This window comes from Asterias amurensis, chromosome 1, assembly GCF_032118995.1.
Source record: "Asterias amurensis chromosome 1, ASM3211899v1".
NCBI classification, from domain to species: domain Eukaryota; kingdom Metazoa; phylum Echinodermata; class Asteroidea; order Forcipulatida; family Asteriidae; genus Asterias; species Asterias amurensis.
Genome location: NC_092648.1, coordinates 36,221,239 through 36,240,512, shown reverse-complemented (window position 1 = coordinate 36,240,512; position 19,274 = coordinate 36,221,239). Strand labels below are relative to the sequence as shown.

At 38.9% G+C, this 19,274-nt stretch overlaps 1 protein-coding gene across 1 annotated transcript in view; it reads left to right on the top strand.

Annotated features, from left to right (window-relative positions):
* Window positions 1-18,061, top strand: part of LOC139944872 (NXPE family member 3-like) — a 28,824-nt gene extending 10,763 nt beyond the window's left edge. The window contains exons 5-6 of the mRNA XM_071942061.1: window positions 13,409-13,461; window positions 17,286-18,061. Coding sequence (XP_071798162.1) covers window positions 13,409-13,461; window positions 17,286-18,061 — 829 coding nt within the window. The remainder of the gene's footprint in view (window positions 1-13,408; window positions 13,462-17,285) is intronic.
* Window positions 18,062-19,274: the final 1,213 nt, after the last annotated feature.

The following is a 19,274-nucleotide window of genomic DNA, read 5'->3' as shown; positions in this document are numbered from 1 at the left end:
CCATATACATAAACTGACAAACCTGTAGAGGTTTGAGATCGACCGGCCATCTGATTCAAGAGAAAAAAACGGTCATACATTTTGCATGACATCAATTAAAAAAAATGAATAATCATCAACTATGACCTTGCAGACAGAAATATTTTAATGGATGTTTTCCACTATCATTATCATTAGAACGTGTCAGTTTTGTGTAAATCTGTGATCTTAAGACGATTTTTTTTCTTACCATTTCTGTAATGTTCCTTTAATACTCTAACCTGCCTATAGTCACTGTCAGGAGACTGTAGAATGTTTAAGATACTCTTTATTAGTTCATGGGCCAGCCCACTCTTATCAGTACAAACTGGAGAATCATTTATCTTATTGCTTAATTTGCATAATTTGTTAAATTGATGCTTACCCGCTGACTCCCGTCGCTTCTGATTGGTTTGCTACCCTTTGGGATTATGAAGAAAATTTTTTAAAAATGCAAACAGGTTGGAAAAGGCCCTCGTGGCTTCGCCACTCGCGTACGCGAACACGTGCTTGTTCTCTCGTCCCGGTCTCTTGTGATCACAGCTCTCCAATCAACGAAGGCCTTGAGAAAAGGCTATGGTAGATATGGGGCTTGGTGTCGAGCAGGATCATCAGCATCAGCCAAACCTTAGGCTCCATATGGGTGGTTGGTGGAGAGAGCACTCCCTTGTGGTCCGCTTGGTTTTTTTCTGGTAGCACAGCCGGACTTGGTATGAGGCCCATCTGTGCATGCTGGCCTTTAGAAGACCAACTCCATGACGCGGGCGTTTTAGCTTCGCCCTGGTTGGGAGATGGATGGTGATGTGTCACTGCTGTGAATATTGTTTGCAGTCCATTGTAACGTTGGTGCCTGTGGGAGCATGCAGTGACTTTGCTTCTGTTGTGAATGTGTGTCTTGATTTGAGTCGAGGTTGTCGAATTCCTTCAGTGATGACCTGGCAAAGCAGGTGGCCTGGGTTGAGTGCATAATGCCGTAACATAGGCTTCCCTTCTCATGGCCAGTGGGTGGGATTCCTGCCAGGACTAGAAGCTGTGTCACGTGTGGAGTTGGTTGCTGGCAGGCAGTGATGCCACGGAGTGCGTGTTAGCACTCCTGACCGTAGGTGCCAATCAGCAGGGGCGTATAGACCCAGGCCAGGGCGGAGGTGGGCAGTGTAGAGACACTGGCTTCCCATCTAGTGCCTGCGGGGTGGCATATTTGGGCTCCACGGGTGACCTTCTTGTGTTCGATAATGGCAGATTTGTCATCCTATTACTCTCCGCAGCCATTAGCTTCGGTTATTTTAGCCTGTGTTAAAATCTTTACCAGTCTCGCCAATTTACACTTTAATTCGGTAGTCCTGTTTTACTACTAGAGTTATGTTTGTCTTTGTGTTTGTGTGCAGCTAACTTGCGAGTTTTGTAGTATACCTCAATATCGAAGACCGAAGACTCCTGTCAGCTCACAACAACTACTAGTGAAACTTAATTATTATCAAGTTAATATTAAAGTCCTCCGAAGCAACCGGTTCTTGGCGATTCCCCATTGAGGATCTCTCCAACAAGATCCGTGAGAGTAATCGTTGCTGATGGTCATGCCAAGTTAGACAGGTACTTTCTTTTCAGAAACAGTGATTTCATTGGATACAATCATTTCATTGGATAAACGTGCAATGACGTAAGCTTTGTCTGTGTTTTGATTGGTCCGAGGTGACGTTTGGCAGCTGCACTTGCGGTCGTCTGCATATGGATCTAGGTGAAAGGTGAAGATGGACAGGGATTGACCTATAAGCTTGAGGACACTCTCTGGCGAAGTGTGGCTAGCAACAAAGCCTACCACAAGAGGGCGACGAAGCAGCTGCCGCTGGTAAGTGGCATGACTCAAATGGAGTTCTGTCGCTAATTTGTGTATAGACCATCGCAACCATCGTGTTTTCATCGCAACCACTCTAAACCACTAACCCGCAATCCCATCGTCTCCATCATATCATTGGTACCCCACAAATGACTTGCTTTTTTTTGCAATGATGGAACCAAACCAACTTTCTGAACACTGAAATGATTTGTCATTCTGTGCTGGAGTAGCTTGTCCCATGCAAGTTCTAAACCCCATTTGTATTTTGCATGTATAATAGCATATCAGTATGTTGCTCATCTTGTAAATTGTTACCATGAGTTCATGTAGTGTCCATATGTCAACAGCTTCATGTAATGTTTATACACTTTGCTGTAATGTCAGCACGTGATCTTAAACGCGTCAATTAAGCTTGCTTGATATTTGTACCTGTCTATTTTCTGTTTTGTTTTGTGTTGTTTTGTTATGTTTACATACTGCGCTGTTAGTGTCCACACCTAATTTTCAGCACGTTGTCTTAGAAAGCATCAATTCAGCTTGCTTGATATTTGCACTTTGTCTTTTTCTGTTTTTAGTTTTTTACCTTCTTTATGTTTACATGTTTTGATTCTAACTTTCATTCTGTTGATGATTATAATGAACTGTTTATAATGAATTATAATAAAAATAAGACCTGGTTCTTGATAATTTACCTCGACTTCGTCTCGGTAAAATTATCAAGAACCAGGCCTCGTTGGGATTAAACCACTATAGTTTAAAACCTCTTCACCACACATTGATTCCCTTATTTATGAGCGTACAGAAATATGGTTAAATGAAGTCCCTCTATCATACGTGCATATGAACAATATCATCATACAGTTCATTCATCCCAACCCACAAAGCATGGTAGAGGGCAGCCATGTTTTTTTAATTAGCACTTCGCTGTTCTATTTGTTATGTCCGTAAAGATCTATCACCCAAAACGAAATGCTGAAAATGTCTTTGTTAAGATCAAGCGAGACGATGGCTATTTTCTGATTGGTGGATATGGTTTACGGGGCTCGTAGTATTATTATTTGTATTACACTTTGACACATTTAACAAGGAGAAGTATGCTATGATAAAGGGTGACTTAAATTAACTCATTTGTGCAGATCATATCAACCCAAAGATGTGTTTGAACGCTTCTTTCCCCCAGGGCTTTCGCCCATTTATAAACAAGACATTTTCGTGAAGTACGTAAGGCCCTTTCATATGATGTATAGATTGTCAAAATAGCTTTTGTGGCTGATGAAATGTGAACTGATGAATAATGACGACTGGAGAAGAGAATAACTAATCTGAAGGGAAATGTTTGTTGAAAGCGCCTTGAAAAAATACTACGTACGTAAAGCTCTTTCATATGATGTATAGACGGTGTGACCTATGTTTACATTTAAAGGACCACGTTGCCTTGGATCGGTCGAGTTGGTCTTTGAAAATCGTTCTGTAACCGTTTGTTGTAAAATGTATATGGTTAGAAAGATATTGTAAAAGTAGAATACAATGATCTACACAAATATGCCTCGAAATAGCGTGTTTTTTTTTTACCCTGTCGACTAACACGGTCGGCCATTTATGGGAGTCAAAATTTGGCTCCCATAAATGGCCAACCGTGTTAGTTCGCGACGTAAAAGGAAAACCGTGCAGTTTCGAGTGATACTTGTGTGGCTTTTTATTCTACTTTTAAAACATCTTTCTAACCATATGCATTTCATAACAAACGGTTTCAAACGCTTTTAATAGACCAACTCGTCCGATCCAAGGCAACGTGTTCCTTTTAACCGCCCTCAGTTGAAAAAACACTTTATACGTCATGTTTCGCCAGGCAAAAAGACACGTAGTCATGGTAAGATTGCATACACTTTCTAGCTGGCTGCCCAAACACAACGGCTTTCTGCCCGGCGGTATGCGCGCGAATCATGTTAATGTTTTTGTGTGACGTCAGAGGTCACATCGTCTTTAGATTGTCAAAATAGTTTTTGTGGTTGAGGACATAGGAACTTATGCATAACGACGACTGAAAAGGATGCTTCGAAGAAGTTCTGGTATACAGCAGATAAAAAAACCGCACCAGTTGGTATGGACTTTAACGACAAAGTCAATTTCTGCAAATTGTATTGAAAACTAGAGATTGAGAGTTTGTGAACAAACTCAAGGTGTTCGGTTTCCGGGAGTAAAAGCCTGGATTAAAAAACAAATATTACACCTTGCTTTGTTCTCAAGATTTGTAATAAATGTTTCAAATTGCAAAAACTGTCAAAACAACACGATTATGTCATCTAGGAAAAGTGTATGTTTGGTAACGTCATCTGTAATATTTGTTTTAAACCAGACCTTTGCCAGACTTGTATGCTGTGATGGTAAAGCATCAAAGGATGTATATTTCAACCTAAAAGGCAACAAACAACGCCCTTTCAAATCATTTCACAGTCACATCCGGTTTAAACAGGTCAAAAGGTCAACGAAAGTTCACCAACATATCCATTTCTGTAAAGTACGTAACGCCCTTTCATATGATGTATAGATTGTCAAAATAGCTTATGTAGTTTAGATTATATGAACTTAGGAAATATTGACGACTGTAGAAAAGACTGTAAGGGGCATGTATGTTTTAACCGCCTTGAACGAAGACTATTCTTCATGAAGCTTTTTCGCGCTGTATGGATGATCACTGGAGCGTGACTCTGCTGCACCGCTAATACACTACACGTTGTGTGTATACCTACGTGCAATGTTTATGCACATACCAATGGGGATTTACGTTGTTCTTTAGACGTGAATTTTGAAATTTTCAACCTCTCTTTTGAGCCGGAAGACAACATCAAAATGGGGGTCATGTGTGTGGGGCGTTTACGGAGTTTTCAATGACGATTCCGATGATGTTTCGATTGTAAGAATCCCTCATGTAGATCAAAAGTTAGGATTTTTTGAATTAATAAACTTTGAATATTCATAACTCAAGAATTGATGACGTCATCATGACGTAACTCACACGGTTTCTTCTCCTAATAAATCGCTAACTATGTGTGAAGTTTCAAGTTCTTACGAGTTTTGGAAAGGCGCTTTTGTTAGCGGACAAGGGACGCGGAGAAGAAGAAGAAGAAGAAGAAGTAAAACTAGATATAGTGTTTATAGAAACAAACACTAGGTGTTCGGCTATTGTTGGGTCAGTGTTTGAATCAATGAAAAAAGTGTTGTTAATAGCTCGTCAAATTGCAAGGAAATCAAAAACCAAACAGTTTTCTCGATGTGTAATAATTATATGGAAAAAGCATCAAAAAGTGTACATTTCAACCTAAACGCCTTAAAATAATGCCTTTTCAAAGCATTTTACAGGCACTTCCGGTTTAAAAAGGTCAAAAGGTCAAGAAAAGGTCACCAACATACCCATTTTTGTGAAGTACGTGAGGCCCTTTCATATGATGTATAGATTGTCAAAACAGCTTTTGTGGTCGAGGAAAGGTGAACTGATGAATAATGACGACTGGAGAAGAGACTAACTAACTGGAAAAGAAATGTTGGTGGAAAACGCCTTGAAAACAGACTACGCACGTAAAGCCCTTTCATATGATGTATAGATTGTCAAAATAGCTTTTGTGGTTGAGGAAATGTGAACTGATGAGTAATGACGACTGGAGAAGAGACTAACTAACCGGAAGGGAAATGTTTGTTGAAAAGCCTTGAAAACAGACTACGTACGTAGAGCCCTTTCATATCATGTACAGATTGTCAAAACAGCTTTTGTGGTTAAGGACATAGGAACTATGCATAATGACGACTGGGGAAGAGACTAACTAACCGGAAGGGAAGTGTTTGTTGAAACACCTTGAAAACAGACTACATACGTAAAGCCCTTTCATATGATGTATAGATTGTCAAAATAGCTTTTGTGGTTGAGGATATAGGAGCTTAATGCATAATGACGACTGGAGTAGAGACTAACTAACCGGAAGGGAAATGTATGTTGAAAACGCCTTGAAAACAGACTAAAAACGAGGCTATTTATAGGAGAAAAAAAAATTAAATACAAAAATAAATAGTACAAATTTTGGTCGCCACGTGGTCTCCCATCAAAATACTGACTGGCCCAGATTTTGCTTAACCTCAGTGACCGGACGAGAACCGGTGTTATCAACGCAGTATGGTCGCAGATAAATCCAAGTAATTATTTATATTTGAAGAAAATTGACATTGTGTTGAGAACGCCTCGAACGCAGACTAACACGATCAACACGTGGTGCAGAGCGTGGTTATGCTCCTCAATGCACCGCATACTTCTTACACGTGGTGATCGCAATGCACCGCATACTTACACGTGGTGACCGCAATGCACCGCATGCTTACACGTGGTGACAAAGTACATGTACATATAATCGTGAAATCTTTACGCGCAATCAATGGGGAATTTTGTAGTTCTTTATACATGAATTTTGAAATTTTCAACCTCTCTTTTGAGCCGGAAGACAAAATCAAAATGGGGTCATGTCTGTGAAGCGTTTGATTGTAAAAATCCCTCATGTAGATCTAAAGTTATGATTTTTTGAAATAATAAACTTTGAATTAGTGTATCTCGTCAACTGATGACGTCATCGTGACGTAACAACTTTTGCATCATCTACTGGTTATTGTCTACCTGTGTGCAAAATTTCAACTTAATGCAAGCTTCGCAACTATGCTTTTTCTTGCAGACAATCGACAGCGAGAAGAATAAGAAAAAAAAAAAAAAAAAAAAAAAAAAAGCCGAACAAAATCAATGAGTTGTTCGGGCTGTTGCCCGAACACCTAAAAAAAAAAACGAACAATAACAAAGAATGTTCGGGCTGTTGCCCGAACACCTAAAAAACTAGATATACTGTTCGTAGAAACAAACACTAGGTGTTCGGCTATTGTTGGGTCAGTAGTTGAATCAATGAAAAAAGTGTTGTTGATAACTCGTCAAACTGCAAAGTAATCAAAACCAAACAGTTTTCTCGATTTAAAATAATTTTATGGTAAAGCATCAACAAGTGTACATTTCAACCTAAAAGCTTTTAAATAGTGCCTTTTCAAAGCATTTTACAGGCACATCCGGTTTAAAAAGGTCAAAAGGTCAAGAGAAGGTCACCAACATACCCATTTTTGTGAAGTACGTAAGGCCCTTTCATATTGTCAAAATAGCTTTTGTGGTTGAGGGCATAGGAACTTATGCATAATGACGACTGGAGCAGAGACTAACTAACCGGAAGGGAAATGTTTGTTGAAAACGCCTTGAAAACAGACTACGTACGTAAAGCCCTTTCATATGATGTATAGATTGTCAAAATAGCTTTTGTGGTTGAGGACCTTATGCATAATGACGACTGAAGAAGAGACTAACTAAACGGAAAGAAATGTTGGTTGAAAACACCTTGAAAACAGACTAAAAACGAAGCTATTTAAAGGAGAAGAAAAAAATAAAAAATAATGAAAAGAGTATTGTTACTATATTGTTAAATTGTAAAGAAATCAAAATTAAAACGTTTTCTCGATGTGTAATAAAGCATCAAAAAGTGTACATTTCAAACTAAAAGCCTTTGCAAAACATTTTAACTAATAGTTGCTAGCTCCTAAATGACAACAAAACATCCACACCGGCTGTTGGAACCCTTGATTACTTAATTATGCTCCAAACATGAATAATTCACCAGGACAAACTAAAGTGCACGTTTTACCATGTGACCTTTACTGATGTGGACTCCAGTTAAAATCTAGGGACGAAGCCTTGCATCGTGTAGATTGGTTGTTCAGACCCTACGTGATTGTTTTGGGGTTTCCCTCTACCAGGGTTGCGCACCACATCTTAAACTCATATTTAGTTACTCCTTTTCTACAAAGGTATCTTCGGGTTTATGGTTCTTTCGACAAAAGGCGAATAAAGAACAAAAAACATGTTGCGTTTCTAAGCGACCATTGTAATATTGACAAGCTGTATAGAGGACATGTCATCAGCGCAAAAAAACTTATTTGATTTCTTGTTTTAAGTGCTGCTCAAACATTATATGAAGCGGCCGGTGTCAAATGCAATTGTGTCCGCCATGCAATACTGTCCGCTCAGGACACTTTTGGAAATGCAATCGTGTCCGGGGCTATGCAAAAACCGTCCGGTTGACATGTACATGACTAATGTGCGCGCGTAAGCGAGCGTGCATGCACTGAACCTACAAACGAATAATATGCAGCATAATCACGTATTTTCATAGGCAAGATTGATCAGATCAGAGACAATCTGGCGGCCAATCGTGCGGATCCTGCCCCACCCTCCCTGAGTAGCTCCCGCCCCTCTTCGAGTCCCAGTCTCACCACCTTGAACCCTGCGTCGGAGCAAGAAATTGCTAAGATTATACAAAGTTCATCACCCAAATCATGTCAACTTGACCCCCTACCGACGGTTATGGTAAAGAACTTGAAAACCACTCTGGCGGTGCCCATAACACGGCTGATTAAGAGTCAGTTCAGGTAAATAGTTGACATACTTGCTCACGGTCAAAAAATGATTTTTTTTTATACTTTGTGGGTTGAAGGGCCTTGGGGTGCAAGTAAACAAAATTGCATTTTCAATTCTATATATAGCCCGTTGCCATGGTTACGGCTCATTTTGTTTTTTGGCCATTTTAGGCCGATTCTGGGGTCTGAAAAACTGGTTTTTAGCTCATATTTACAACTCCACCCAAACAAAATGCAACATTATTTCAAAAAACCTTTTATATCACTACAAAGTATCATCCTTGGCCTTCCTTGAGAAAAAAAATTATTGCTTTAAATAACACTCTTGTGCTATTTTTGCATTATGCATTACAGTATGTTTTTAGAACTTGCAAAATCAACATTTTTACCCTATTTTTGGACCCCAAAATGTCAACTTGCCAGGGGTCTCAGAAAGTTTCCCTTTCGGCTGTGATTAGGGCCAACAATGGTCTTTCAATATCTGGTGTCAAAAACTTGGGCAATTGTATCCTGTTGTGACAGTACTGCCTCAAAACTAGACTTTTTTCCCCAAAACATGAAAAATGCCTTCTAAAGGGTCTTTTCACATAATATCGAAATCATGTCCACGGTAAAAAAAAAGAGAACATTTTTCATTTTTTTGTGGATGGTAGGATGGTAGGGACTTGGGGTCCAAATAAACAACATTTACATTTCAAATCATAATATAACACGTTGCCATGGTAACAGTTCATGTGTGTTTAGGCCACTTTGGGCCGATATTGGGGAATGCAAAACTGTTTTTTTTTGTTACTATTTACAACTCCACCCCACCAAAAAACAAAATTATTTCATAAAACCTTTTACATCACTACAAAGTATCATCCTTGGCTTTACTTGAGACAAAAAATATTGCTATAAATTTCACCCTTGTGCTATTTTTAGAACGTGAATTAGAGTATGTTTTTAGAACTTGCAAAATCAACATTTTTACCATATTTTTTGCCCTCAAAATTTCATTTTTTTCAGGGGTCTGAGAATATTTTCCTTTCGGTTTTGATCAGGGCCAAAATTTGTCTTTTTTATTTCTGGTAAGAAAAACTTGGCAAGTGTATCCTGATGTTAACAGTACTGTCTCAAAAATAGACTTTTTTCCTCAAACAGAAAAATGCATTTTGAATTGTTTTTTCCTTCATATTGAATTTCTAACATTAAAAAGTTATAACTCTATCAATCTTGCAGCTTTTCCTTAGCACTAGTGGATTACCCAACATTGATCAGGAACTGTTGATGACCTAAATCTTACAATTTGCCCGGCCCAGCCCCAATCATATTTCTTGACATTGCATAAAACAATTTTTTGTGAATAGCGCCTCTTTTTGTGAAAGTGTTCCCTTTCGGTTGTTATTGGTGTTTTCATGTCTTCTGGGTAGAAACACTGTGTTTATTGTATCCTGTTGTGACTGATCATGCCTTAAGTATAGTAATTTTTCCAAAAACAATGCATGCTTGTTAAAAATCTGGCACTGTTTCCATGCCCTTTGAGTAATGAATACAAAGTTTTTATTTAAACATAATGGTATCCAACCAAACCATAACCAATGCTTTGCCACTGAGAGTTCTTGATTTGGCTACTTTACCTATTGTACAGGTATGATTCCCATTGCAAGTAGAGTGCGATGAGCATTCTTTACAAGTTGTCTTTAATACAGGGCCTACTCTCCTTGGTCCCTGCCTGCTACCAAATGTAAAACTTTTCTTAGAGATAGAGATCATAAACAATGTAGTTTCTGTGTTTGCGGCAGATGGTTTGGAGCATCCAATCATGTCCAACACAAACGTGGGAAATTAAAAAGCCCGCTTAAAAGTGTTGGAAAAGTTTGCCAAGATCTTATTAAAAACAATGATACTAACGATTTGCAAGATGAGCGTAAGAGATTATTTAAAAGGAACACGTTGCCTGGGATCGGTTAAGTTGGTCTTTGAAATGCGTTTGTAACGGTTTGTTTTAAAATGCATGGTTAGAAAGATGTTTTTGAGTGATACTTGTATGGATCATTATATTCTACTTTTAAAATATCTTTCTAATCATATGTATTTTTTAATAAACGTTTACAAACGCTTTTCAAATACCAACTCGACCGATCCAAGGCAACGTGTTCCTTTAATGAAACAACATTGAAAGAAGTTGTAAAAACTTGCACCTGCTGAACATAAATAAGTAAGATGCATTTGCAGAGACAAAATGTATTCAGGCTAGTTTGATATTTTTTCCATTCACTATCTTACTAATTCATAATTATTATATATGTCTCTGAGAACGATCAACAAAAAACATTGAGTTGTTTATCACGTTAAATAAACCAACTCTTTCATTGTTTGCAACAGTACAATTGAAAGGAACCCCACCATAGATGGGGGAACTGCTTACAGAAGGCCAAAGCAGGTGAATGGCCATTTAGCCCTTTAGTCCCTGCACCGCCCGAGTTTGCTGAAATCCAATTTCTCAAGAGTCTTGCAGTAAATTACTGGAATCATAGTTCAAATTTTAATAGATAGCCAAGGCTTAATGTGTATGCACAATTTTTTACCCTTTCGGTAATATTTGTATAAAAGTTCTCATGGGAACAATAAATGCCTCTCACTAAACGGCTACGGTAATTTTTATGGCGAATACTTTTGTGCACGAATAAAATGAACACAATAGCTTTTCAAGGCTTTTATCTGGCTCAATGCTCATACTGATTAAATGCGAAGGCGTTATTTTCGACAATATCATCATAAATGATGAACAGTTTCCTGTTTACTAATGAGCGTTTTATTTTTCGTAAGAGCTAAATTATTTCATCATCATTAGCTTTGACAAGTCAACTGTGAAGGGAGAATTAATAACGATCTATAACAACTAGATATATTAACAAATGCGTAGACCTACTAATGACTATCGAATTTTCTTTTGATGTTCCTTTTTTTCTACAAACACAAGCTAGCGAGGTTTCCTCGTACCGCATACAGTGTATCGCTATAATGCGGCTGGGCGGTACAGCGGCTAAATGGTTAGATACTTTGGATACAGTACTTGCTCACTTTTAGAGCCTCTTTGTTCTGATTGGGATGAAAATGTTTAGTTCGGTAGCGGGCAGGGGACCAAGAAGACTGTTATAAGGCCATGTAAAGACAAGGACAGTAAAGATTGCTCATCGCACTACTTCTCTTCTTGCAATGTGAATCATACCTGTACAACTAGGTAAAGTAGTTATGACAAAACAAGAACTCAGTGGCTTAAAGAGCATGGAAACAGTGCCATATTCTTTTAACAAGCATGCTCGTTTTTGTTTTTTATCAATTCAAACTAAGGGATAACTTCAAAATGCATTTTTATTGTTTTTGGAAAAATTACCATTTTTGAGGCAGAAGTGTCACAACAGGATACAATAAACTAAAGTGTTTCTCCCCAGTAGACATGCAAACCATAATGATAGCCCAATCAAAACAAAAAGGGAAATATTCCGAGAACCAACAAAACATTAAAGACAGTACAAACTTTCTTGATGTGCAAGGGGAATTAAAAAATGTGACTTTCAAAAAAAAAGGCGCTGTTCGCAAAACTGTTATTTTATTTTATGCAATGTCAAGAAATATGATTGGGCCAGGGCCGGGGTGGGGCAAATTATAAGATTTAGGTCATCAACAAGTCCTGATCAATGTTTGGTAATGCACTAAACCTACAAAGTGCTTATAAAAAGCTGCCAGATTGATGGAATTATAGCTAACTTCTTCATGTTATAAATTCAAAATGAAGCAAATATTTCAAAATGCATTTCTCTATGTTTTCGGGGGAAAAGGGTCTATTTTTGAGACAGTTCTGTTACATCAGGATACAATTGCCCGAGTCTTTCTTACCAGATATAAACAGACAAATTATGGCCCTGATCAAAACCGAAAGGAAAATATTCTGAGACCCCTGAAAAATGGAATTTTGAGGGCTCACCATTTAACAGTTTACATCTGTTTTCATAAATTTAAAAGTCATAAAAAAACTATATTAATTTTTTTTTAATGACTTTTATATTTATGAAAACAGATGTAAACAGTATAATGGGGAGCTAACATTGTTTGTTATGTCAAAAGTTGCACTATTTGTTGCTAGCTCATAAATAACAAAAAACAACTTCCACACCGGCTGTTGGAACCCTTAATAATGCTCCAAACATGAATAATTCACAAATACAAACTAAGGTGAACATTCTAGCATGTGAACTTTTAGTGCACCCCAGTTAAAATCTAGGGACGAAGGCATGAATCGTGTGGATTGATTGTTCAGACTCTACGTCATTGTTTGGGTTTTCCCTCTTTAATGGTTGCCTATACCACATCTAAAACTGAAATTTCTTAACCACTACACGAGTATCAAATTTTGAAAGATAGCCACAGCTTAATTTTTATGCACAATTTGAACCTTGATATTTGTATAAAAGTACAAGTTCGCATGAGAACAATACATGTACTATTTAATATAATTCTAAAATGTGATAGCAAAGTAAAGAAAAGAATGGAATGTTGTGTTACCTGTAAAAGATGACAAAGAGAATATTCAATGTTCTTAAGATAGATGCAAGGAGTGCACCAGGATTCGAGGTTGTAAGTTTGTGATTACAACCTTGAATCCTGGTTCCCTCCCGTCATCTTTAATTATCTTTAGTTATCGAGTTATCGAGTTATTATGGTGGCCCTGAAGGGACACAGCGAGTCGTAAATATGTTCGTGACGTCGTATATTTATTCACGCCAATTCGTGAATATTCTTGCGACGTCGTGAATTTATTACGACAAGTCGCGAATATTTTGGCGACGTCGCGAATTTTTTCACGACTTGTCGCGAATATTTTCACGACGTCGTGAATAATTCTGCGACTATTTCTGCATATTCTTACTCACCATTTCTTTTCACCCATGAGGTTTTGTATGTGGCATAGCCTCTTTTATTATAGTCAGTTCAGCTGGGAAAGGTCCAGAATGGACGCGGTAGTGGTTTTCTTTTTAAAATTAACAAGGAAAGCCTAATATTTTTATTTTATTTTAAAATGTTTAGCCCAAACTTCAGGAACCCGGTGCGGATACCTGACTCAAAAATTACCATCAAAGGTGAGTATTCAACACGGTAGTGCCATTTTTTCTTCTTGTTTAATGGGGCTGGGATATGCCAACTTTGTTGCAACACAATTTCCTCAGTAATAGCTTTGCCACATTCTTTACTGACAAGGTTGACAATATATACAGGAGCAATGAGGAAGAACTTGAGGAGGTCAACTACATAGATCCAGCCCCTCAAAACCTTGCTAAGTGTTGTTTTCACGAATTTGAACGAGTGAGCGAAAATGACATTTTACAGCACATCAACAAGGCACCTTCGAAGTCATGTCTTTTGGACCCACTGCCGACGTGGTTCTTGAAGCAAAACACCCAGACATTTGTCCCGATTATCACACGGATTGTCAACAGATCTCTTAGCACTGGTGTTTTTCCTTCTTCACTAAAACACGCTGTGATCGCTCCCATCATAAAGAAACAATCGCTTGATCGCACACTGCTGAATAACTACAGACCTGTTTCAAACATTCCTTTCTTGTCTAAAGTTATTGAGAGGCAGGCCATCAAGAGCATCACCAACTACATGACTCAAGAGAATCTTGGAGAACCTCTACAATCGGCATATAGAGCTTTACACAGCACTGAATCGGCTCTCCTCAAAATCAAAGACGACATCACGCAGAACGTTTCAAATCGAAAAGGTGTTCTCCTCGTCCTACTGGACCTAAGTGCAGCGTTTGACACGGTGAACCATTCCATCTTGCTTGACCGCCTTACCCATGACATCGGGGCAAAAGGAGCTGCACAAAAGTGGTTCAAGTCCTACCTCTCCGGCAGAACAACGTGCATCTGTATTGATGGATCCTTCTCCGATTACCACAGTCTAAATTACGGTTTACCTCAATGATCTATTGTAGGCCCCCAGTCATTCGCAATTTACTCCATTCCCATTGGTCGTATCATCATAAAGCTTAACCTACAATATCACCTTTATGCTGACGATATTCAACTGTACATACCATTCAACCTGAATGACCCGCAATCCATAATCTCAGCTCTCTCTCGGCTATCCTCATGCATATCTGACATCAAGTCATGGATGACCCTTAACATGCTGAAGCTCAATGAAGAGAAAACAGAATTGTTCATTGCTGTTCCTGACCATCTCAAACACAAAGTGCCTTCGGTATCTCTTCAGGTCGGCGACAAAGTCATCAAGCCTTCTAAGATTAGTAGGATTTGAAACTTTGCATGGTGGAGATAAGATATAGAAGAGTTTGCGGTAACACCATGTATTAACAATACAAGGCTCCACAACAGGTTTCACCACGCATCATCGAGTTCACTTCCCGCCTACATTTCCCGCCTTCGTGCATCACCGCTGATGCACCGCCTAGTACTTAAGCAGCATGCAGCATCAGAGTCCAGCATTCTCCAGAAGACGATCAGAGCATACTGATCGAAACGTCGAGTTAACCCAACGGTTCTTTTCAGAACCACCCCAACTCATTTAGAGATTGTTAATACATGGTGTTACCGCAAACTCTTCTATACCTTCTAAGATTGTTCGCAACCTTGGCGTTGTATTTGATTCGTCAATGTCCATGCACTCCCACATCACAACTCTCTGCTCCAGCCTCAACTATCAATTTAGAAACCTAAGTCGCATTCGCAAATTCCTGGACTTCGACACATGCCACCTAATTATCCGTGCTCTTATTCTCTCAAGATTAGACTATGGCAACGGGTTGCTTCTTGGATCTAGCACTTCAGACATCTAACGTCTTCAACGCATCCAAAACTGGGCGGCCAAGCTGATTTGCAAGGCTATGAAATATGACCACGCGACACCCTGCCTTCAGCAGTTACATTTGCTCCCGGTCAAAGAGAGAGTAACTTTCAAAATTTTAGTTACTGTGTTTAAATGTCTCCTAGGAATAGCACCAGGCTACTTATCATCTTGCCTTGCTCTCTACCAACCGCCACGCTCACGCTTGCGATCTGCTTCTGACAACACACGCCTAACTGAACACCCAACCATCAGAACACTCTCATCTGCTCACAACCGGACTTTCTCCTTTATTGCTCCGCGAATAATTATGGAACAACCTCCCAGAACGCATCAAAAATTGTAACTCTTTGCCTTTATTCAAAAAATCTCTAAAAACTCACTTGTATCAGATGTAATTTGTTGTATTTATAGTTCCATTGGTCTTGCTCTTTCCAGCGCTTTGATCTTGATGTAAAGGCGCTTTATAAATATTTAGTTGTATGTTAGTTGTATATCTTACCACAACTGGTAAATACTTGCTAAACATGACTTGTTTTACTAATTTCTCAAAAACTACAGCACCTTCAGCAAGTAAAGGTTTAAAGGCAGTGGACACTATTGGTAATTGTCAAAGACCAGTCTTCTTACTTGTTGTATCTCAACATATGCATTAAATAACAAACCTGTGAAAATTTGAGCTCAATCGGTCATCGAACTTCCGAGAGAAGAATGAAAGAAAAAATACCCTTTTCACACGAAGTTGTGTGCGTTTAATTGGTTGATTTCGAGACCTCAAGTTCATAACTTGAGGTCTCGAAAACAAATTCGTGGAAAATTACTGCTCTCTCGTAAACTATGGCACTTCAGAGGGAGCAATTTCTCACAATGCTTTATACTATCAACCTCTCCCTATTACTGGTCACCAAGAAAGGTTTTATGCTAATAATTATTTTGAGTGATTACCAATAGTGTCCACTGCCTTTAAGGGAAGTTTTGTGTTACAAAAGGTACGAAGATCCCTTAAGCCACTTGACACCTTTGGTATACATGCATAAAATAACAAACCTGTGAAAACTTAAACTCAATTGGTCACCGAAGCTGCGAGTCAGAGAATAATGGGGTAAAAAAAACATCGTCGCACAAGTTGTGTACTTTCAGATGCTTGAATTCGAGACCTCAGCTGAGGTCTCGAAATCAATTCAAATATTTTCGAAAAAAAATATTCTTTCTCGAAAACTTCGTTACTTCAAAGGGAGCCGTTTCTCACAGTGTTTTATTCTATTAACAGCTCTCCATTGCTCCGTATATCCTAATAATTATTTTGAGTAATAACCAATAGTGTCCAGTCCTTTAATAGAGGCGCACTTTCCAACATGGCGCTACAGTATACAAGGTTCTATAAATTATCAAAACTTTTTATTATACAAAACAATTGTACAAACTAGCTTGAATTTGAATGGCCTAAAGGGACTGGACACTAATGGTGTTACTACTCAAAATAATGTTTTTAATAAAAAGCAACGGAGTATTAAACATTTTGAGAAACGGCTCCCTCAGAAGTAACATGTTTATCAGAAAGGGATAATTTCTCTCTCAAAAATAATAAAAGCCCCCAGGACTGAAGCTTTTTGGGACATCTGAAAGCACAAAAATTGGCAAAACAAGTGTTTTTTGTTGTTGTCATTCATCATCTCTTGCAACTTCGATAATCAGTTGAGGCCAAACATTTCTACAGATTTGTTATTTCATGCACATTGCGATACACCGAGTGAAAATACTAGGCCCAATTTCATAGAGCTGCTAAAAGCACACACATTGCTTAGCATGAAGTTTCTTCATTGATTATAAAACAGGATTATCAACCATTGCAAATTTCCACTTGTTGCATTTTGCTTGTTACGGGTATCAGCTGTTGTTTGCTTATCCTGAAATTCACGTGGAAATTTGGTTGGTAATCCTGTTCATGCTAAGCGAAATTCTGTGCTTAGCAGCTCTTTGAAGTTTGGCCCTGGTCTTTGGCAATTACCAAACGTGTCAGGGGCATTTAAAGAAAGGTGCTCATGTCAACATAAACGATTAATTATCATTGATATATTTTTCGTTTCAGGCGGGAACAAATCACTCTCAGATCAACTTCCACATTGTCACCCCGACCAACCTATTCCATCATTTCAGGGTTACTGGTATGGGGACAATTGGCACTCTAGAATATGCGCTGTAGATGACAAGTGGATTGAAGCGCCCAATGTCAGGAAATGTGTCAGCAACAAGAAAGTAGTTCTACTCGGGGACTCCACAACTCGGGCGTGGTTCCATATAATTCACTCAATGCTCGGTGTTAGGGGACAGCGTCAGGCTGACGATGTTTCTTGCTGCTACTATAACAGGGTTTACAAACCCCTGAATGCTACAATGGTTTATAGTATACACCCTCATGTTCTAGCGAGCCACGGCGTCTATCTGAAAGACGTCCGATTCGAAGTAGACGTCCTGGACGGTCTCAGAGACCCAACATGCAACTACATCGTTGTGGTCAGTCCTTGGGCACATTTCTCACAGTGGACCCGCGAGAGCTACATTGAGAGAACGATACTTTTAAGAGAAGCCATAATTCGTCTACGACGTCGGTGTCCAGACGTTCCCATTGTTGTTAAGGGGCCCCACCCCCGGGAGCATAGCAGCTACGCGTCTGTTATCTTTGCAAATGATTATCTGTTACGGCAGATAGGACTAATTAATCATGAACTATTCGGTGGCATCGGGGTGTGGTTCTTGCCTGTGTGGGATATGAATATGGCACACCCCCACGGCAATGTAGTTCACATGCCACAATCTATTGTACGTGAAGAAATCAAAATGTTTTTCAGCTTCGTTTGTGCATAACGCCAACCACCAATTCTATACCAATAACCGGGCGTCAATTTCGCGAAGAACTTTTTTTGACTGTAGGACTAGTCCTATATTTTTAAGGCTAGTCTTAAGTTAGGACGAGTAAATAAGACTAGTCTTAGAGGCAGTGGACACTATTGGTAATTGTCAAAGACTAGCCTTCACAGTTGGTGTATCTCAACATATGCATAAAATAACAAACCTGTGAACATTTGAACTCAATCGGTCATCGAACTTGCGAGATAATAACGAAAGAAAACACACCCGTGTCACACGAAGTTGTGTGCGTTTAGATGGTTGATTTCAAGACCTCAAGTTCTAAACCTGAGGTCTCGAAATCAAATTCGTTGAAAAATACTTCTTTCTCGAAAACTATGGCACTTCAGAGGGAGCCGCTTCTCACAATGTTTTATACCATCAACCTCTCCCCATTACTCGTCACCAAGAAAGGTTTTATGGTACTAAATATTTTGAGTAATTACCAATAGTGTCCACTGCCTTTAACTCTTTGTGAAATCTATACCCTTGTTCATTGAAATTATATAGTGTGTATGCTTTCTATTAGATTGCATACTATATTGTTTCTTGTAATGAATCTGTGGGACGCCCCCCCCCCCCCCCAAAAAAAGGTGCCTTTGCGACCCGTATTAGGCCAACGATGTCAATTTTATACTTGTGAGGTAAAACCCTGAAAGGGAAAACCTTAGCCCATCTTGTGTGGCTGGCTCTCTTTTAAAAAGAGAGCTATAACAGCCAAACGAGGCGGGCAAGGAAAACATACGCATTAAGAAGGGACTGACAATATTTCTTTTCTAATGTTGTTAATTTTGAACTTTAGATGTTAACGATCAACTCATTTGTTCACTGATTGTTACAAGCTTAACCTGATGGTGACAATTATTATATATTTTTGATCTTCACTTATTGATGTGAGCTTTGTTTAATTGTTTTAGTTATTAAAATTTCGCCTTTTGGGCCACCAAGCATGTACTTAATTGCTTGAGGTATGAATGTATACCTTTTGTTAACCCTGGTTTTAAATTAAGGTGAGGGTTCACAGCCTGGTATGGCTTCCCACCAAGAAGAGGGGAAAACTTTGATTTCAAGCCTATAGCTCAAATGTGTTATACTCGGTTTGATAGGGCGGTCTTCTGCTGATCTCCAGGTTGTTTTCCGGCTATCAATTCTTTTCGTTGTAAACTAAACT